Source organism: Cinclus cinclus, chromosome 20, assembly GCF_963662255.1.
Source record: "Cinclus cinclus chromosome 20, bCinCin1.1, whole genome shotgun sequence".
Classification (NCBI taxonomy): Eukaryota; Metazoa; Chordata; class Aves; order Passeriformes; family Cinclidae; genus Cinclus; species Cinclus cinclus.
The window spans coordinates 8,940,491-8,962,819 of NC_085065.1; the positions used below are offsets into that span (position 1 = coordinate 8,940,491).

General features: G+C 39.6%; 1 protein-coding gene across 6 annotated transcripts; it reads left to right on the forward strand.

The window, feature by feature from the left end:
- The first annotated feature begins 861 nt into the window (after positions 1–861).
- Positions 862–22,070, forward strand: ZNF207 (zinc finger protein 207). 6 transcript variants are annotated; one of them, XM_062506477.1, is made up of 14 exons: positions 862–1,020; positions 2,446–2,572; positions 2,998–3,136; positions 3,707–3,874; positions 4,546–4,621; positions 5,111–5,158; positions 6,952–7,022; positions 8,095–8,255; positions 9,058–9,150; positions 10,301–10,543; positions 11,208–11,370; positions 11,526–11,709; positions 16,100–16,154; positions 19,594–22,070. In XM_062506477.1, exons 1-12 carry the CDS (start codon positions 980–982, stop codon positions 11,684–11,686), a joined length of 1,491 nt encoding a protein of 496 aa, XP_062362461.1. In that variant the 5' UTR covers positions 862–979; the 3' UTR covers positions 11,687–11,709; positions 16,100–16,154; positions 19,594–22,070. The 6 variants fall into 6 exon arrangements, with proteins under 6 accessions (XP_062362461.1, XP_062362462.1, XP_062362466.1 ...); XM_062506478.1 differs by lacking the exon at positions 9,058–9,150 and having other exon boundaries at positions 6,952–7,052; XM_062506482.1 differs by lacking the exon at positions 9,058–9,150.
- The last annotated feature ends 259 nt before the right edge of the window (positions 22,071–22,329 follow it).

Sequence of the window (22,329 nt, forward strand, 5' to 3'; positions counted from 1 at the left end):
TGGAGAGGGAGGCTCCACAATCTACTTTTGCAGACCAGCCCTGTAGGGAGCAGCTATGACCCCCGGCTGCAGCACAGTCTCTACAAAGGTTGGACGTGGCTGATGGCTAGACTTGATGATCTAAAGGTCTTTTCCAACCTTAATGATTCTGCGATTCTCTTCTGAGCACCTGGTGGACCTGGGGTGAGCAAGAGAGCCATGGAGGTAACACAGACACACACCCTCGCTGGATTGTCACTGTAACAGATGGACCAGCTCCAGTCCAGGTGCAGATAACTGAGGTAGTGACGGCTTGACGCACTTAAGATGGTTTTATTGTGTTCTCGGGCTTCCAGGCTCCCCCACGTACCACAGCCTCGCTGTCAGCACCCAGCAACACAGGCACAGGCAGCACCAGAACACTGCACACAGCAGCCAGCTTCTTGCCCAGTAACATTTAGTAGGGAAAGCAGTTTCTCTGTGACATTAAACACGACGACAAGCAAAAGTTAGATTAGGAGAGAGCTCTTTGCTCTGAGAGTGCTGAGGCCCTGAGCAGGTTGTCCAGAGTTGTGGCTGCCCCATCCCTAGAAGTGTTCAAGGGCAGGTTGGACAGGGCTTGGACCAACCTGTTTTAGTGGAAGGTGTCCCTGCCCATGACAGAGAGGTGGAACGGGACACTCCCGACCCAAAGTACTCCGTGACTGTTTCTGTGACACTCTCGGGTGCCTCACACAAACCACCCACAGCCCCAACTGGACAAAATGGCGGCGGCGGCGCGAGGCATCACGGGACAGCCCGGTGGGGGCGAGAGAGTCACGTGGGCATCCCCCCCACCCTGCCGGCGCGGTGTATTCTGGGAGTCCGGAGGCCGCAGCGGTGCCTGAGGGAGCTCGGCCGCCATTTTGTGCCTCTCGCTCAGTCCGGGGCGGCCGCGCGGGCGCTGCGGCTCTGAGGGAGCTCTCACCTCTCCTGCTCTGTAAGTCGGGGCGACGCCGCCATGGGCCGTAAGAAGAAGAAGCAGCTGAAGCCTTGGTGCTGGTATCCTTCTGTGTGGGACGCGGTGGACGCGGAGAAATGAGTGGGGGAGGGGAGCGGCGCGGCTTGGCGTGGTCGGGACTCGGTCCCGTCCCGTCCCGTCCCGTCTCGTCCCGTTCCGTCCCGAGATGCGGCTCAGCCATTCTCCCCACGCTCGTTTCGGTTTGTCTCGGTGGTTGGCCTTGTTCCAGCCCTCTGCTCCTCGGGATGGGGCCCAGTCCGTGCCCTTCCTGTGCTCCCCACCCCCGCACGGCCTCAGGCCCGCTCCCGAGGAGCCCTCGCCAAGGCCGCGGCCTCCCCTGAAGCCGGGACAGCGGGAAATGGAGAATGGTCTTTATCTCTTGCGAAGGAGATTTTAAAGGGAGGAAAACCTACTGCTAATAAATATATCTATTCACGGACGGGTGTGGGATGTGGTTAAAAGAGAATTTTTGAAAAAAAAAAAAAATTCCTTCGTGTCGGAGGGAGCTTTCAATTTGTAATTACTGCATGATAATCACGTTTAATTTTTCGGTATCCAGAAATACTGGTGGATTTTTATTTGATCGCTCCTTCAGAACGCTCACTGTTGTGGAGTGATTACAAATCTACCTTTTCTCTTACGCTTCTTTCCTCTAGCATTGTTTAATAAATTTAGAAGGTGCTCCGAGGTATCTTACCATTTTGTCTTGGAAGGCATTTGTACTTTTTTTAGACATTAATTTATTTCACGTTTCGGTGGAAGCAAGGGACACATTGTGTTAGTAATGTTAACATTTTCTTAATAAAAAGCAAACGTATATTTGTCTCACCTAGGAAATGTGTGGAGTGTTTGCTGAAATACCAATGCTGACCCACGGAAAGGAAGTGCACTTTGCCTGTTCTGTTACATAGATGTCCAAACAGTTCTTTGCTTTAAATATTTCTTTTTAAAAGCAGAGAATTCTTGAGTTACTGCAGCAAATTATGCTGTGTCATAAAAATTGATGGCTGGATAACTGGAAGAGGAAGGAATTTTTAACTAAAACCTTTGTTCTCTTTTATGACTGTTAGTTACTGGTAACTGATTAAAGAGGCACTTCTGAGTAATTTGCATAATTTCCTTTTTGCTAATTTCACACCGTTTTCTCCTTCAGTGCTGTAGAGCATTGAAGAGACAGATAGGTAGGACTTGAACACCATGAGTCAAACAATATGGAATCAGATGATGATTCTGATTGCATGCAGAGACCTTCCCACTTTTGTACCTGTGTAAAGAAGGATGTGCTGGGTTGGATGAGGGTGTTTGGTTTTAGACATCCATTAAATATTTGTCACCCTTTTTAATGCTCGGAGATGCTTCTTGTGCCTTTCTTTTGCTCCAGGAAAAGTCACATTGGTGCTAATTATCTTAGTCGTATCTAAAAGGTCACTTTTGGTATTAAATGTTTCCTTAACAGTCTTCAATAGGTATTGTAATAGGGATTTTGATGATGAGAAAATCCTTATACAGCATCAGAAAGCAAAGCACTTTAAATGCCATATATGTCATAAGAAGCTGTACACAGGACCTGGTTTAGCTATACACTGCATGCAGGTAAGGAGTTTTAGTTTTACGTGAGCTTTTCTTTACAGTATCTAAAATTTAAGTGAAGTGCTCTTAAGAAGGTGGGGGTTGGGGGCTTTCAGAGTCTTTAAAACTGGTGAGAAAAAGACAGCAATGGCCTGCTTGCAGCACAGGAGTCCTGCTGTGTCAGCAATCCAGTGGCCACTGTGCAGCAGAGATCTTTGTCAGGAGTTTTGTCGGAGTGAAGGAAGTGTACTGCCTTGGTTTTTCCAAGTTTATATAAGATGGTTTTAAGGGTAATAGTAGTTATCAGAGATTAGGAAGCACAGATCAAGAAAATGCTTGGCCAGAGAGATTATTCTCGTTAAGGATATTCCTTTTCTGTCTTGAAACTGCCTGAAGAACACAGAGCATTTACCCTGAATTGTGATCAGCAGGATTTTTTTTTTCTTTAGGTACATAAAGAAACAATAGATGCTGTTCCAAATGCTATTCCTGGAAGAACAGACATTGAACTGGAAATCTATGGAATGGAAGGCATTCCAGAAAAAGATATGGAGGAACGGAGGCGGTTACTTGAACAAAAAACTCAGGGTAAGGTGTAATGTGACTTGTTGTCTGTTACTTCCCTGGTATGTTCCTTACTCAGCTGTGGCACTCGGTGAGGGTGGGATTTAATGCATTCTCTGACTGCAGCTCCGGGCATTTGCCAGCCACGTGGGAGGCTGGGAGGGATTTGTCCTTTCCTGTTCAGAAGTAGCTGCTGCCAGAGGAGCTACAATTACCTAATTAATATGGGCATGGTCATTTGTGAGGGTAGGGAGGGGAAAGGCTTAGAGGTAAAACTATCCTGATGACTTTCCAAGTGTTTCCGTTTCTTTGCTGTTCGAGCATACTTTTGGTTAACTGCTTATGGTTAACTGCTTTTTTGGTTTATGCTGGACAGCATGACCTTGACACAAGGACAGATCCCTCTGTATGTTCAGGGTCATGGCAGTGTGAGTCATGTTCCTTCCCTTTATTTGTGACTATGGGTTGGCTCACATTGCATTCTTTCTTTGTATTTCTGTGGGTTTTTGAACATTGGTTTGAATTTTGCCATTAGTTAATTTTGTAGAATATAATTAGTGTTCAGTTTGATCATATGCATTGTACTGTCTGCAGAGAGCCAGAAAAAGAAACAACAGGATGATTCTGATGAGTATGAAGATGATGAATCTGCAGCTTCAACATCATTTCAACCCCAGCAAGTTCAGCCACAGCAGGGGTACATTCCCCCAATGGCACAGCCAGGTTTGCCTCCTGTGCCAGGTGCACCAGGGATGCCTCCAGGTGAGAGAGTGTGTTAGGTAGTTGCTGAAAACCTCAGTAGAAACATGAATTGCTGCCTGTGTACTTGAATGATAATCTGCCCTTTTAACACTGGGGTCACAGAATAGTTCTGTGAGGTGCAGATAAACAGTTTCTTCATTTTCTTCCCCTGTTCTGTGAATGAGCATGTCTTCCTTGGTGTACTGGATTCCGATACCTAATGCTGGCGTTTAGATTGAAGACATCTGGTAGTAAGGCAGATTAGTGGTTCAACCAGTCTACCAGTGATACGTGTTCATGGTGTTTGTAACAGGGTTTTGGAAAAAGGGCAGAAAGGTTGCTGTGTATCTGGAGGCTGCTAATAGAACGCAGATACAGTGAGGAAAGAACTTTGATCAGTGAGTGAAGAATGGTCTCTTCTTGTAATAAGATGTCTTCTTTGGAGACCACTAAGAAAATTCGCAATCATGCAGGGCTGAGGACAATCAAAGTCAAATTTGCAGGTAGTATTTATAGTGCACTGTTTGTAAGCAATGTTATTTCAAAACCCAATAATTTAGAACTTTCAGTTCCAGCATTTAAAGTAAAAAATTTGAGTAAAGCATTTATCCAGTGCAAAGATGACTTATTCGATGACTTTTTTTAGCTGCTGTATGTTATCAGAGTTGTTGAAAATCTGTTTTTCTTTTAAGGTATACCCCCATTAATGGCAGGTGTTCCACCTATGATGCCTGGAATGCCTCCAGTTATGCCTGGAATGCCACCTGGGTGAGTAGCTAGAAAGATTTAATACTATGTGTTCACATGGCATTTCAAACTGTTAAAGGAAAAATAAAGCTAATTTATGGAATGTACATAGGGAATTGTGGACACTGTAACTTAAATATTAAGACTGACCAAAGAACTGGATGGCTGTAAACCAACATGTAAAATATGGCCAAATGGAGTTTATTCATAAAGTATCTTGTCTTTCTCCTGACTTAATAATTAGGAAGTAGTAGTATATTAGTATGAGTTGTTGTGTTGCTTTAGAGCCTTCTGTGAGCCACTGTTCCCTTATGTATTGCACTTAGGTTGTGCATCTGGTTATTAGTCATCAACATAACGGGAGAAAAAGTGCTGGAGAGTTTATATTTTTCTTGTATTTTGGGCAAAAGATGTTGGTTTTTATGCTTGATTGGGGTTGACACCATACCCTATCATAATGTGTTTGGAAATTCACAGTTAGATTTTTGATTTTGTCATAAATTTTCACAGATTACATCAACAGAGAAAATACATGCAGTCATTTTGTGGTGGAAACATGTAAGCATCTCGTTAATGTAATTCTAGGTACATTCATTATGCCATTTTACATAATGTTTTTTATAAGCTTGGAATTATTTTACTGAAAACCTTTGAATATTGCCTAAGAACTTGGGGAAGGTGTCTAGTTAGGTTTTATTACTGTATAGTACATAGTTTATGCTTTTGTCTAAATGAATATTAAAAAAACTGTATGTGAAATGCATTCTACAAAATATTGACCAAATAGACCTAAGTTAGAGACTTAAAAACCTCTCTTGAGACAGAGCTTGAACAACTCCATATGCTCCATCCTTCACACTGCAGGACATTCTGCAGGAACTCAGTTTAATCTGAACTTTATGTTCACTGAGATGAAAGCTCATTCAGACATAAGTATTGATTTAATAGTCTTTGAATTTAAAATTCATATTATAGTTGAACATGGTGTGGATGCTCATCAGAACTTTAGCTTTTCTGGGTGGAAACTCAACAGAATTTAATCAGGTTATTTGACACTTAGTCCTCATGAAATTCCTTGTTAACTTCAGGTGAATGTTATGTTACCTGTAAAAAGTCAAATGAATTTGCCAAAACTTCACTGCATTTCATTTTGGGAGGAGAGGGTGGTGTTGAGTTATGCTTTTGTCTATTCTAATATAAAATTTTGCTTATTTAACCTGATTAGCTTTTGTTTAAAAATTACCAAAGAATTAGGAGACTGGAAGCAGCTTTGGTTTTAGTGAGACACTGGTTCTAGCACTACCTGCAGTTTCTTGGGAAGTCATTCTTTTGGGGCAGCAGGCAGTGAGCACCCAGCACTTGTTTTGATGTCTGCTGGGTGGCAAGACTTACTTTGCATTCTCCAGGCAAAAAAGGGACAATGGGTCTTTGTTCCAAATCATTGCTGCTTCTGCAGTGGTTGTTCCCTGTGTAGCAGTGATAGAGGAGTTGAGAAGAGAAATCAGACTTTATAGAATGAATGCTTATGTGTTCATGGGATTTGATCTGAAAACAGCAGTGGTGAAGGTGTCTTGACTGTCATGCAAAGAGAAACTGATTCTTTGTGGGGTTTTGGTTTGTACTGGAATGCTGCTATCAGCATATCTTGCTCGCTAAAGTAGTAAACATTATTTTGTTTCCCTAATCCATTTTTGAATGTCTGCAGAAAATTAAACAAATCTAGATACACCTGTTTGTTCCCTGTGAAGGGCTCATACATATTCACCTAGGAAAAGAAACCAAACCCATTTTTATTATGGAGAAAAAAATGTTACAATGAGGACTTCTCGTATCAAAAAATCAATCCCACTTCAGTGTATGGAGTGTTTTCTGTAACTGAAACTCCAGAGGGTTTCTTGCCCTATGGTCTCTGCTCTGCTTTTGTCAGTATTTTTTGGACAGTTCTACAGCTTTGGGTTATCTGCCAGTCAGTGTCAGAGAGAAGTAATAGCAGATGTACAGCAGTTATAGTGTGGTTGGAGCTACTTGGTTTTCCTACATTCAGACTCCATGAGTCTACTGAAGTTGTGTTCTTGGAACATTCTGCTGCAGCTGATAGTCTGAGAGAAATTTCAAGAGACACTAGTCCTGGAAATCTCATAATAGAGGAACTGAGATCTAGAGAAATTAAATATTTTGGGTGCTGGGTTATGTTTTGGTTTTATTCTTGTGGAGGCAGTTGGTTTGAAATTGCCTCTCTTGAGAGCTTCTCAATCGTTTACCATTATTTTTTTATCTAATACAGGTATGTGCCTATTGTCTTAACATGTTACCATGAGTGTTCATACCAGTGCTCATTTTCTGTTCAACAGGATGATGCCAATGGGTGGAATGATGCCTCCTGGGCCAGGAATCCCACCTCTTATGCCTGGTATGCCACCAGGTAGGTCAGGGTTGTCGAACTCGTACTATGGTGAGAGTTTAATTTTATTTATTTATTTATTTATTTCCACTAAGATTTAGGATTTATGTAAAGAACATACAGAGTTATGCCACCACCCACCACCTTGATGTGGTTGGATTGCCACAAAAGCCATTATTGTGCAGAGGTGGTTGATTTACGGCTTCTGATTATAAATAATTGAGTTTTATATTATTGTTGAAGTAAAAAATAGAATACAGTGTTTTAGCTTTATTGCACTTTCTCACATTGTTGTGTTGCCTGGTATCTCTTCCTCCCTTTTTAAATTAATATTTATGGCTGCAGTTGGAAAACAGTAATGATTGAAAATGTGGAAAGTGGGGAATAGTGTTGGTGGTTTACCCAGCTAATGAGCCTGCAGTGTGAAGAAACTTAACCTACATTTTGGTCTCTTACCATAGCTAGAAGAGATGTTACTTGAGCAGCTCTTAAGCAGCCCTAAGCTCCCTGGGTGTTCCACCTGACCAGCAGCTGTGGTAACGAACTGAGATCTGCTGATTTGCTTGATGGGGCTCATGGGAGCTAACTTCCCACTGACCCTCTCCTAGAGATCCATGCACACCAAATGCAGGTGTTGTGGTGACACTACAAATGTCCCAGTCCACTTTAGTGATGACTTCAGCAAAGCTGTCAGTGTTTTGGTCACAGTTATGATAAAGTTCAGAAACAACTTAGTCTCTTAGATTTTGGAACAGTGTTATCCATGCTCTTGGTAGTGTAGGTGCAGTGCATCAGAAGCAGTTACGGCATTAATTGTGTTGGTTTATTGAGAGCATAAACTTCATTATTGCTGCTTTAGTAAAAAGCAACTTAATTCAGCATTGCTCTGAAGTGTTTGAGGATACTGCCTGTGCATGGTCATTGAGTTGTGACTGCTGGCATTGCCCTTTGTCATGTTTTATTTTACTGTTGCCTTAAAAATGCATGTTGTAGTGGGAAACTTTGTTCTAAGGAGCACTGGGAACAGGATTGTCTAAAGGAATGTTCCTGCTTCCTGGAGCCTGATCCGTCGCCCGTTGTTTGTGGTTTGTAGGGATGCCCCCTCCTGTTGGGCCTCGGCCTGGCATGCCTCCAATGACACAAGCACAGCCTGTTACAGCCCCGGGCATTCTGAACCGGCCTCCAGCTCCTGCTGCAACAGCGCCAACCCCACAACCTCCAGTTACTAAACCACTCTTCCCAAGCGCGGGGCAGGTAAGGTATCCCAGAGCCTGGAATCTCTTGTTATATTCTTCAAATATCCACCCTGTCAATAGTGCCTGTTTATTATTGAGGAGGCCCAAGAAATGACTGCTTGAGATTTTTGCTTGGGTTGATGTTTAAGTTTAATTCAGTGTAGTGCTTGAATGAATTTTTAAAGATTCTTTTGTTTGTCTTAAAACATCTGTGAAACCAGACAGTTCTGTAAGCACTGGGGAAGAAAGGAGTAGGCAAAAGACTCTTAAACACCTTTAGTTTGTTGTCTGTAAAGGAATTTTGGGTGGGTTAAGAAATGTTAGCTACAGGAATGTGATGGCATAGAACTCTACCTAAGATTTCCAAATTAAAAATCCTGACATGGCTTGTTCTCAGCTGTTCTCATAATGGGCTCTCTACTGGTAAATGAATGAATTTATTCTGTAGTCCTGTTAAACTGGTTAAACATTGCCCAAGTTAGGAGGTTTTATTACTTCAAAAAGTTTAGGAGTATGTCAGTGTAGTGAAAAGTTAATTTCAGTGTTTTGGGGAGGGAAGTGGGGAATTGATAGTGGCTTGTGACCTCTTCCCTTTGAATACACTTTGTTCTAGATCCTGGAGTTTTTATTTGCCTTCAAGTATGTTGCAGACGCCTTTGTAATGTACTGTTTGCATTTTGGGCGTCTGCAGGGAAGATACATGTTTACAGAAATACAGTCCTTTCATAAGAAAGGGCTTAGTGTAAGAAATCCTTTCATCTGGATATTTTCCACCCATTTGTTTGGAGACTTTTCACTGTTTCCTTTCTTTTATGCTACAGATGGGGACACCTGTCACAAGCTCAAGTGCAGCTTCCTCCAATTCAGAAAGTCTCTCAGCATCTTCTAACGCTCTGTTTCCTAGCACAGCACAAGTACGCAGGAAGTCACAGTTCAAAACAAATTGCTTTGCAACTTAACCCTTTGGACCGTCCTGTAAAATCCCAAATTGACTAAACATCTTCAGATAATTTCTGTTCTATTCCTGATTATGTTTAGCTGGTAAAACTGTAGAGTCCTTGATTATGAGTTGCATCTTCTCAGAAATAAGCATATCAAAGTGCCCAATTTTTCTTAGTGTGAAAGAATGAAATGTAACATCCTGGTTCTAAAGGGTTAAAAGAGCATGAAAGCAGTTAAATGCGTTTTAGTGGGCAGTGGTTAGCTTGATGCATGGTGAAGGCTTTTTAGTTTGTTGTTTAATATGGCACATCATAATGTAGGGAATTTTAAATTTGCATTATGTGCAAAATGTTAATTTTTTTTTTGATTGGGAGGTTTAATTGTAAATATGCAGTGACTAGAAACAAAGCATTCTCTCAAAACCAAGGTTTGCTTTGGAGATTGCAGGGTCTTTTGAGATAAGTTTGCAAGACGGACTTTTACTGGTTTTTGTAACAGAAGATTAGGAGATATGAAATTGGGATCTCTAGTGGACCTCTTACCTGCTTCCACTGATTCTTCATTCGCAAATAAAATTAAAGTTCTGTAGCTAGATATAGTACTTTGACAATACTGCAATTTGTTTATAGAAAAAATGTTTAAAACCCTGACACAATAGAGCTTTCTTAAATATTTGATTAAAATATTTTTAAATACCTAATTTTAATGAATACTAGCACTTTGAGCTGTACTCTAAACTAATGGTTGCTAAAATATGTTAATTTAGTGAAAGAATAATGAATTTATATTTAGAGGCTCCTAAAAACAGTGGTTCAGGAAAGATTTACTGAATTCAGTGTTTGAGATGAAATAGTGGGGTGGTTTTTTCTTTGTTGTTCTTTTGTTGTGGTGGCTTTTGACCTGCAAATTCTAGACTTTCCTCTGTGTGTGTGTGTAGATGTGTACATACTGGGGTTTATTTTGTCTTGATTTCAGTTACTCTAGTATGCAATAAGGCTGAACTTTACTTTTGTCAAGCTTGTTGTAATTGCGTATCTCACTGGAACGTTTCAGAGGTCTAACAGTCATCATTTACATTTTCCTGTGCTTTGAGAAGTATTGACCTGTCTCTGTGTTTCACAGGCTGCAGCAGCTGTGCCAGGGCCAGTTGGTACTGATTTCAAACCTTTGAATTCTACACCCGCGACAACGACGGAGCCCCCCAAACCAACATTCCCTGCTTACACGCAGTCTACAGCCTCAACCACTAGCACAACAAACAGCACTGCAGCTAAACCAGCTACATCTATCACAAGTAAGCCTGCTACCCTCACAACAACCAGTGCAACCAGTAAGTTGATCCATCCAGATGAGGATATATCACTGGTAAGTTAATATGTTTTCATTGTTTTACTGAAAAATGCAGTTTATGATGATATGGCAGGTTTAATGGAATTTCATCTGTGCTATGTATATTTTAGTAATGGTAAGAGTGTAAACCATGCAGAACAAATGTAACTGGGTGAATTTTTTTGATTGCAAAGTAATGACTGTCATATTGCAGTGGTCTTGCTGTGGTCTAAGCCTTAGTTGTGGTGGGAAATATCTTAACCTAAAATTCAGTTTGGACTTTCCCTGCATGTGTCTTAAACTTGAAGTTAACCAGGTCTGGATAATAAGTGCAGAACAAAAGACTGATTTGAAGTTGTTTTGATGCTATTACAGCAGCTAGAAATATGGAATTTAGGAATAAAACAAGTGAACGTTAATTACAGTTCAGCAATCTGTGTTTGTAAGAGAAAAAGGCTTTCTTCTGCTGGGGGAAAGGGAGAAGTTGAGTTCCATGCAGAATGCTCAAATCGGTGTGTATTAAGGAAGAAAGCCTGCAGAAAGGGGGGCACATCCTACTGCTGCTGTGTGTAAATGTTACTAGTAGTTTTTTGAATTTGGTAGTTAGAATAGTTCAGTAATCTACTTTGTTGCACCTGTATTTACTTTACTTCCAGTGAGTTTTAACACAACGTGTTGTGGTTGTCTGTTCTGGTTTTAGGAAGAGAGAAGGGCGCAGTTGCCTAAATACCAGCGCAATCTTCCTCGACCGGGCCAGGCTGCCCTGGGTAATCCAGCAGTTGGACCAATTGGAGGTATGATGCCACCACAGCCAGGAATTCCTCCTCAACAGCAAGGAATGAGACCTCCCATGCCACCTCATGGTAATTATAAGTTTCCCATCTTCCTGTTTCTGAAAAGATTTGTGAAGTTGCCTAAGCTAGCAGGGAGGGGTGGAGCTTTTCACAAAATGCATTTCTCACTGTTTTAAAAAAAATTTTAAAAATTACTCTTTGTGTCTTAACTGTTCTGTTTATAGGTCAGTATGGTGCTCATCACCAGGGCATGCCAGGATATCTTCCTGGAGCAATGCCTCCATATGGTCAGGGACCTCCGATGGTGCCCCCGTACCAGAGTGGACCGCCTCGCCCTCCGATGGGAATGAGACCTCCCGTAATGTCGCAAGGTGGCCGCTACTGATGCTCCTACTCACACTCTAATAGGTTTGGAGATTAAACCTTTTCTCATCTTGTGCTGTTAATATAGCCGAGCTTCCGTCAATTAAGGCTTCATTGTGACTTTAAAAAAATAAGTATCTTCCCACATGCAAGGAGCTATTGGACATTCTTATTTTTCATGGGAAAAATTATTTGGAATATTAACAGGAGCTTTTCCTGATGTTGCAATTTATACTGTATGGCTTCTTTCTCATGTTTCATCTAGGTTTTTAGAAGTGAAGTATAGTAAATATGGTTCGTTAAATTGTGAAGGCGCTGGAATTACATGAACATACCACCTTAAAGGCAAGTTCTGTAACGTTATGTTGCTATTTGTGAAATGATGCCTTCACAGCACTTCAAGTGCTGTTGGACTTCATGTCCCCAACGTAGTTTGGTGAGGGCTGTAACTGTTCCCAGCTACTTGTACATTAAAGTCTGAACTTGTAACAATATTTAATGTATTTAGAGTTGCTCCTGTTCCAGGGTTTAAGTAAACTGACCCACTAAGGTCATGTGACTTTTCTGTACTGTTATGAACTTCATTGTAATAAAAGAAGAGAAAAATTTATATGCCTTTTTATTCGTGACCAGCTGTGGACAACTGCCTGAAAGGTTTGTACAGATGCATGCCGTGGTAGCCATTGGTGTAATGAACACAGTTATTGGTGCTGTTTTGATAAAGTCTGAATTCCTTGTTCTAAAAAAATCACTCCTTAGCTGTATGTCTGAGTAGACAAAGACCTGTACACTTATTAACTGACTCCTCAAAACTGAGGCTGCAGGAGGCACATCCTAACTCTTGGTTATAATTTCTCTTAATGCATATGTTTCTTGTGCTTTCTTGTCCTTAGTAAGCTTTAAATTATTTCTAGTCCTGGCACTTGCTAGTAGGATGTGAAACTGCACTGAGATACATCCTAGTGCCAAGGTATATCCCATTAGTTCACTCTGCAACTGATGCTTTTTAATGTGCAAATGGAGGGGAAATTTAGGAGCTTTTTAGGTAAAGATTTCTAGAAGCTTAGGTGCATGGCACATGGGTGAGTGACTTCCAGCTGATGTATTGAAGTTGACCTGCAAAAGAGAAATAGTAGCTTAACCCTCTTAATGCATGGAAGAGTCAGAGCAGGCAAGAGTAATGTGTTATGTGCTGTTTTCTTACTTTAAGTGTTCAGAATTTCATGTTTTGGCAGTTTCTGAAAGGTGAACATCTGTAACCCTCTGTCATGTGCTGTAATCAGGTGTTGTCCAAGTTTCTCAAGCCATTCAGTGGAGGTTTCTGGAGCAAGAGACCTTTTTATCCAAGAGAGGTCTTCCCTCTATGAATTAGTTAATTCTCTGTTTATAAGAGTGGAGGAACAAGTTCCTCTTCAGGTTGTAATTAAGTCTGACATCATTTGTTCCTGTGTTATATCTCTAATGAGAATGTAGACAGAGAGTTTTTGAAGGGGAGGGAGGTGAGAGCCTCTCTGTCCTCTTCTCAACAGAGAAAAGAGTGGTGAATTTTTCATTTGCAGGTCAACTTTAAATACATGTGCCAGCCTCAAGCCTTATCTACAGTTTAATTAATGGGGATATCTCTTCTTTTAGGGTAGGGTTAGAAGGATCATCTGCATTTTTGTGTCACTGTATTCATAGATGGTTGTTCTAGATGTTTGGAGTTTTTCACTTAATTATAATACTGAACTTTATGGCTCTGTTTCCTGGAAGTCTTGCAGTTTTTTAGCTGCACTAAAGTACTTCATGTGGCTTCATTGTGTACTGTCTCTTAAAAGTGCAAAAATACAGTACAGCTAAAATTTTACATTGTCTCAGCTTCTGACCTGTGGTCACAGAATGTCTCAAAAGCACTAGAGCATCCAGAGCAACCTAGTTACAGCAGAGTGCCCTTAGTTTAACCATTAAGAATTGCCAGGCACTTTTTTTCTGAAGTGTTCAGCAGTTTTAAGACCATAACTCCAAGCCTCTGTTGAGAAGCAGTTCTCTCTAATTGCTGGTATGTACTGATCACCTGTCAGATGTGCAGTATTTGGCTTGCAAATGTGCTGAGTGGGCCTTGATGTCATTTTTTTTTTTGTTAGCTCTTCATCTTACTTTAGGCATAAGTCTAACAGATAAAGCTTGTTTTGCTGAGGCAACACTTGTATATTGTTTTTCTTCTGTTTACCTAATTAGGATAATTACACTGAAGAAATTTTTATGATGTCTTGTATTTATATTACTCATAAAATTCACACATTGTAAAGTGATCTTAACTACTGCTTGTAAAACTATACGACTTTTGCTTTTTCTGAGGATCATATTGCTGCTCTGAGGATGCTTTGCCCTTCTGCCCCTGTCAAGTAAATTCCTTCTCCCTTTGGTGTCTTTCTGTAATTTTCCATATGTTGTTTTCAGACCCCTACTTTTCCTGGGATAAAACCTTATTGCATGCACTGTTAACTCAGCATATTCTGCAAGTTATATTAATTAAGTTTCACTCTTTTAAATGGTGAATGTCTCATTCTGACAGTGGTACAGTTTTGTAGCTAATGCTGCATAGACTTCAAGCTTGAATGCAATTGAGAATGATCTTTCCTTAGTAATAATGTTATGAAAATCCTTAAGCACTGCCACATATATTTCACTGGTACTTGCATACAAGCAGGTGAACAGTTTCCTATGATTTTCACCTGGATACCTACTTTCCTGCTCCTGTCATTCCTTTGCAAAATAAGAGCTGTGATGTGGCTGCCTTTAGTCTTCAGTTACTCTTGTCTCTTGTGTGATTCTTCTGTAAAACAGGCAGGTGTTTCAGTGCCTGTGTTGTCTGTTGGTCCTTGCCTTCATTTCTTTGGGTACTGCTTCTTAATGTTCAGAGAGTTGGATTTATGGTGCATTTACTCAAAAACAGGAAAACTACTTTGAATGTAATAGTTGCTTCTATAAAGACAAAGACTTGGTTTACAGTACCAAGTGTTACCAGCTCTGCCAGCAAAATCCTTCATGTAATGCAGCCACGAAAATAGGGTTTTGCATTAGTCAGTCTCTTTCTGGAAAGAGATGGCAGAAGCCTTTGTGTTTTATAGCTGTTTCAGGACTAGTGATGTAATTACTTAGGCAGAAGGTTTGTTTTTGAGTTGTTCCCTAAATGTGCCATGGCAGATCTTGCAGTAAGTGTCACACTTGCAAGTGCATTTTGACCAGTCTTAAAATGGCAATATGATGCAAATGTTGAATACAAAAGATTAGGCTACAAGAAAATTTTGGACACAGGTGGAAAAATAGGTTTAACAAAAAAACATGCCAGAATTTATAGCATCTAGGATTGTGTAGAAGGTTCTCAGTTATTTTATGCATGGTCTCACAGTATCGTAATAAGCACATATCATAATCATAATAATGATCTTTAAGACAAAATGGATGAGACTGGCATAGAAGAACCTTGAAAAAGCCTGGGTTAGTTTTTTAGAAGGCTTTATATACTCTTCCAAACTGCCATTAGAATAGCCTTCTGCCATTGGCAAAGTTGCTTTAAAAAATACTACTTAGCTAGCATATATAAATTGAAAATCTCTTCTGAAACCTTTGGATTACAATTTTTCTCTCTCACAGATGATTATTTTAGGTGCTGATAACAAATTTGAGGCTGGGCTGTTTATCTAATAACAATGGATAACTCTTCCTCGCTCTGTGCATGCATGGAACAATGTAAACAAGCTTCTAGAAAAAATTCAGCTGTATCTGCCTTCTGTGGTTTCTGCTGGTATTTTAGTCTGTGGAGCTCTTGAACAGTACTGACAAAGAACTGGATAACTTACTCTTTTAAAACGTGGATGAAATTGAATGGGATAGATAACCTACAGTTATTTTATAGGAATCAAAGAATTCTGGATACAAGATGAAAACTAAAATACTGAGATTACTTCCATTTTATGAACAGCAAGAAGGGCATTATGATCTTCAGTTAAATTGAGACTGATACATTAGTCCATGAGCTGGGGCCACAATTTAAAATTGTAACTAATGACACTTCTTAGTAAATGTCTTAATAATTGTACTGGTCTAGTTTCTACATGAACACTGAGACAAAGGTGAACATTTTCAGTGTCTGGTGGAATCTTTAACTCACCTTCTCATGAACTAGTACAACAAATACTATCAGTTACGGGAAAAATGCCCCAAGACAACTGACTGACGTTCCACTGATCAAGATGCAAAGCAAAACAAGCTGTCCAATTCAGAAATAGCTACCAACTACAAAAAATACTGTTTGGGCCTAACAAAAGAGGTGCTATAGCAGTCATTTTCTTTTGTTTGCTTGATCACTGGAATTTTGTTAATTTTGAATGCATGTCTTTCTCTTAATTGGGTCATGTTTTTTCTAAAATTTAAATTTTTCTTCTTCCTATAGCCCTGCCATAGGACAGGCTGAGGCAGAGTCTCAGTGTTGCCCTGTTCAGTCTGAGGCAAGTGGGATTTACTTTATTCATTCTAGGGGCTTTCACAGCTTTATGGCTGTTGGATATTTATGTCCCCAAACTTGCAGCAAGTTTGGTGAAGGCCCCTAAATTTATTTTAATTTAGGTTTTTTATTCTATTTTGGTAGATGGGCTCTATATTAATATTCATCTTTTTATTATCACTGTGTTTTTAAAAGTCTTAAGGGGAGGGAACCTGTTTTAAGATGTGTGGGTACCTTTTCTCTTATGGAATGCATTTCCTTCGAGGCTGCTCAGGTAGTCCTTAAGCCACACTGCCCCTTCCCATCTTTCCCTGCATTGCATTTGTGCTGTATTTGTTTTTGGGTTTGCTAGTGTTTGTGTAGTCTCTGAATTAGTGGCATGCAAATACCAATTATTAATGTTTTCTCTTTTGAGGGGTGTATCTGTTGAAAAGCTTAAAGTAGGTTTGAACTAGTAAGTTAATTGCTATAAAATTGTGTATCCCAAATTACAGAATACAGTTTTGTTGAAGAAAGTTGAGATGTTAATACTGCTGCTTGCTGCACCTCAACAAATATTAATGTAGAGCCCTGCAAAGAAATAGAAATCAGATCCAAGTTGATAACACAGAATAGAAGAGTGAGAAATCCAAGCTGTACGTTTTTCAGTTTGCCAGTCTCAGGGAGAACCTTTTCCTTAATCTCACATGCATCAAATTTGAGATTTTGACTATTGCAACAATAGTAAGAGTTGAAAAAAAAATTTTTTTGAAATCTTGTCAAATTCTGTTGCTTATTCAAAATTTGCTATTTGAAGTTCCTTCTTTCACACAGTGACTAGCAAAAATTCTTACCCTTTGTGAAGAAAAAGCTGCTCATTCTATTGTAGATCCATTGTTTGTGGATGCTGGAAGTTGCTTAAAGGCAACTTCAGCTTCAGAACAGCAGGTTTTCCCCAAGGAGGTCTTGCAGCATATCAGCAGTGAAATCATAAATAAACAAATGTGGGAGTCTGGTTTTCCTTTTTTTTTTTTAGCCCCCCCCCCCAAGTTTTTGTGATATATTTAAAGTTTGTGGTGAGGCTTTTTTTATGAGCATAGACTGTTTCATTTCTTCGAGATTTTGCTAAATAATGACCCCCTAATGGGATTTCAAGTAATTTTAATTCAGGTATATAGTTGTAATTAATTTAGAAGAGTGGATGGCACATTGCTGTTGTACCCTTCTCTGTACTCTGTTTATACTCTGCCCTTCACATTTTTCCTGTAGAAGGCCCCCACAAAATCCCTTTGTGCCTGGAAAATTGACATGTCCATGTTAGCTGTTCTAGAATGGGTATTTGAGCATGGTCTTGCTTTGCTAATTCTCGTTGTGGTGCTCCCCCAGATAAGAGTGGAGATAAGAATTTTTCAAGATAGGCTACTGGAACTAGTATTTTCACTTGCTTAATTTTATAGAAGCATTTGACTTAGTTCCTATTTCTGTAGAATGTCTAAGGAAACTGTTTAACTCCATACATTGTGGGGCCTGTACTTCTTGCTTCAAGTATCTGAATCTTTTCAAGTCGCAAAATAAAAAATAGGCAAGTTCCAAATGCCTCTTTATTTTGAGGGATGAAGCGTATTCTTCAGTTACATTCCACTGTTGCAGCTCTCATTACAGCAGTTTGTGTATCACAAAGTTGTACGTCTTGCTGTTAGTGAAATTTCTTTACTACAGGTGACGTTATTTCAGTGACATGACTTACAGGTAGTAACAAAATGAGGTCTTGGAGTTCAGTGTTTTTAAGATTAAGTAGGGGCATGTAACTTCTTAAGGAGGTGGGGTTAATGATACTTGGCTAAATTGGGAAAATTTGCACCTGATGTATTAAATAAGCAAAGTAACTTGGGAGATGTGGTAAATGAAGTACATACCACACACAAAGAACTTTTTAAAAAATCTGTATGCTCGCAGTCAAAACAATCAGACCAGGGAAACAGTGGTAGTGACTGGGTTCTGTAAGAATGCAGCTGCCTGTGACTGTTTTGTCTGTCATGGCTGGGGTAGGTTGGAGGTAGTGGAGAGGAAAAGAAAGTTTTGGGACAGCCATTTAAGGCATCAGGATGAATCAAAGTGTAATTTATATAAAGATTCTTTCTGATGTTCTGAAAAACACTTGGTGAGAGGTTTCTGGCACACTGTAAGCAGCAGCTTAGTGCAGTCTTGATCAGATCAGTCAGCCAGAGCACAGATTCCCAGTAAGGTTCTGTTAAAAGAAATGCAGTTCTACTGCAGTCTTGTGAAGGTGTGGCTGAGCACTGGAGCCTGCTGCTGTGGCAGCCAGCCAAATCCTGTCCTGAGCCCCAGCATCCAGGGTGTTCTCCTCAAGCCATTTGTTCCTGGCATCCTGCTGGGTAGTTTTGACTGTCCCTGGTATGAATATTTGCAAGGCTTGGTATTTGTATACCTGGATGCCGTAGTGAATAGTGAGGCCCTTGCACCTTTTGAACAAGTTCACAGTAACCTGTTAAATTCTTTGGGGCTTTCTTGCTGTAGGGACAGTCGGCAACACTGCTGTTTTAATGGCACTGAATTTGACTCTGCAGAAGTATTATCTTGAAATTACTTACCTTAAGGTTTTTCTTTCTTGAGGATATTAAGAAGTGAAAAAGGTTTGAGAAAATAGTAGAACTTTAATGCTAATATCTTAATTAAAAGCAAAGAAGCACATGACACTGAGAGCTTGAAAGCTTCCTTAAAAATTCTCTTGTTTGCAGTTAAAGTGTGTTACTGATGGCTAACTGCCTTGTACAAGGTTCAAGCTTCTGACATTAAACCTTTTTTTTCCCCTTAAGTTTTGTCTAAATCTCTACCATATTCCTAGGTATTCAGAAAGGAGACGTGGGTTGTTGTAGAATTTCAGCTTCTGCTGCTCTTAGTAGCCAATATGTGTAACTGGTTTTTGTTAACAGCCATTTTAATGACTAGAAATTAATGCAGTACAACCAAAGGAAGCTATTTCACCATCTCCCAACTTAGGAAGCTATGCAATGCTTTGAGATAAAGACGTCATACAGAGCTTTTTTTCTTTTCTCTTTTTTTTTTTTCATTGGGTTACTTGCACTGAATAATTTAGTTTCTTTCTCATAAATTTAAGTGGGGAAAAAATACATTTTGCTCTTTTACTTGTAAAGTCCAGAATAGGAAAACACACTTAAAGACTTTAATGAAGGAACCTGGCAATGTAAGTATTGTAATTTCCTTTTGTGTTTTTAGTAAGCAAAAGGTGACCTTGTTAAACTTAGGGGTTATGTATGAAAAATCAGAAGGGCAAATTAAAAGTAGATTCATAGTTGCCTTTACTTCATATGCTTTTCTCAAGCAACAAGTTGCAGTAATTGAAATTGGCAGCTTTTTTTTTTTAATAACTAAATTTGGGTTAAACACTTTGGTTTAATACAATTTGTGTTTCTGTTAACTAGCAGCAGAATTTCAGCATTTGCTACTTACTGGTAGAGAAGAAAAATTCCACAGAACTGCCAGTACAGGTTAGTTTAATCTGTAAGTACCTGATGTTCCTATTTGAAATAATTTGTTCAAATGATACCACTTAAATACCTGAGGGGAATTTTGGTCTCTGAAATGTGATTGTTACCCACTGCTGATTCCAGTAGTGAGTGAACAGGTTAGTTTTTTTTGGAAGATCTATAATGGATTTAACTATGCTTGTGGACAGGTAAAAAATATCTGCAAGCACCTTTAAGGAAAATTTAATACAGAATCTTGACAAGCAGCCTTTGATCTTACTGAAGGGTGTGAAAATCTGAAGTCAAAAATCACTGTGCTAACATGCCAGTTATTAATGAGGCTGTTTTTTATCAGCAAACCAACAGGATCCTGTGTTGTGTTGGGGGTTAAGCATTTCTGTTTGTAAGAATCCATAGCAGTTTGTAATCTTTCCACTTTCTTTAGCTATTGCTAATTACCCTTTCTTACCCACAGATTTTTACTTTGTTAGGCTTGTAAGCCAGGAGATTGTTGTATGCTTTTTTTTTGATTATTACTTTTGTTAGTTCATTTCAGCACTTCAGAGGCTACCTATGAACATGGTTTTGTCCAGCTGTTTTATCTTACTCCACAGTTACTGTTCTGCTTCATTTAATTCTGCCCTTTCCATATTCCCAGAAATTCTTTAAAAAACCTTAAAATAGGGAAGATTCTTTGTGAATGGGTAAAAGATGCAGCTTTCTCTGGAAGGACTGCATATATTTATTTCTATTTTGACTTTGTATATCTCATCTCTGAATATCAGCAGAAGAGATGAAAACTTCCTCTGTGCTGTAGCACGAAACAGAGATCCACAGCTGGATGGGCTGTAAGACTGCTATAATTCACTTTTTAAGGCCGTGATGTCCCACTCTGAATTTGAGGGGCTTTTGACATCACTGGGGGATAATTAGTCAGTACTGGGGAGGTCATAGTTATGTGGTAGCTGAACAGACACTTCAGTTTTGCCAGCTCATCTGAGGGGGTCTAGAGTGGGTTTATGAGTGACTTTCCACCACCAGCAGGATTGCTTGTATTAGGGTTCTGAAGTCTTAAAGGGTGCTGCAGAATTCATCATAAAAATATACAGTTTCAAGGCAATTTTATCTTCCCAGGTTTTAGGGTAATTACACTTTCAACCCATTGTCTGCCATCTTCTCTGCATCAGTTCTTGGTAATTCACACTAAATTGCTTTGTCTTCAAAAAACTAATGTTGCATAGGTTTTTCTTCCTGGAAGGGGGGAAGAAAAGGGAAGTTACACATTAACACTAATAATTTAGCTTTGTCTCTGTTTGCTTAATCTTAATTACAGGTATACAAGAATAAAAGGGATACCTTGTTGTGAGGCCATTACCCTGTTAACAGAATGTATCCATGGTTCTTACACCCTCTGTTGTTGACCCCAGCTAGTACTTAATGCAATGCTCAATACTAAGGTGCAGTGAGTAACTGGTTTTGGCTGCTCAATTACCTTACCAAGTCCTGGTTTTGACAGTGGTTGGATGCAGATCTGCACTACTTGTACAGCAGCCTGGCAGTCAGTGGGGATAACTAAAGGGCAGAGTGTGTTCCATAGTGTCTTAACAAAGAAAAAGTGCATTTCTCCACGATGGTAGTAGAAATCTGGTAGAATATCATCTCTTTGTGGAACTTTAAATAGCAATTACTTACGGTACTTTCTGGTAGAATAAAGTTTTTCTTTTGAGATAGGACTAAAACAATACTGGAAATTTGAACTTTGATGACCAGGTGAGCAGTGTTAATTTGTAGGTCAACTTCTGACACACCATTAGAGCAGCTGTCCATTGTAAAGTGGTTCAGTAGTCTTCCCTCCCAGTTCTGGTACGGTAGATTTGGAACAGCTTGTAATTTCCTACTATTTCCTTAGAGTCCTTGCTGACACACAGTTTTCCTTTTAGAGTTCCTTGTCACTGTGGAGCAAACAAAAATGAACAAACTCCAGGTTTTTAGTACCTTCACAATGGACCTTTAGGCATATGAGTGAATAGTGTCCCTTCTCAGCAGTATGAGCACAAGTGTGTTTTGAAGGGGTTTTTTTCTGTAACTTGATACTGCTTTTGTGTTAAGTGGTATGAAAGGGCTGGGATTACTGATCTTTTTAAAAAGACAGGTGGTGGCAAAATACTGATGTTGAATTTAATTCAAGAAAGTGAAAGACTGGTAAGTATGTGCATCACTTTAATGCATGCAAATAATAGTAACAATAACAAGCTTAATTTTATAGCATTCAGTTTCCAAAGAAGAATAAGAGAAAATACAGAGCTAACATCATTTGCGTCTGCTGGGAACCTTCTCTGAGCTATTCTTCAGGAATGTGTTATTGCACATAAAACCATCTGTAATGTGTGATCATTATGTAACAGTCTCTGATTAAACAGAAGTGAATCACTGTTCCTGTGTAATTTTTTTCTACTTGAAAACCTATTTAAATTATTATTGCAACAGATGTTACAATGGCAATAACTTGGTACCAGCTTTTTGATTCTCTGTAAGCTGCAGAGACTCATTTATGTGAGCTCTGACTTAAAGTGGAGACAAGCAGGTGAATCCTAACTTCTTAACCTGTAACTTCCTGTTGCTGTTGATCAACTGTCCTGCTGCTAAGTATACTGTACAAAGCTATTGAAGTTGGAAGAGTCAGAATATGGA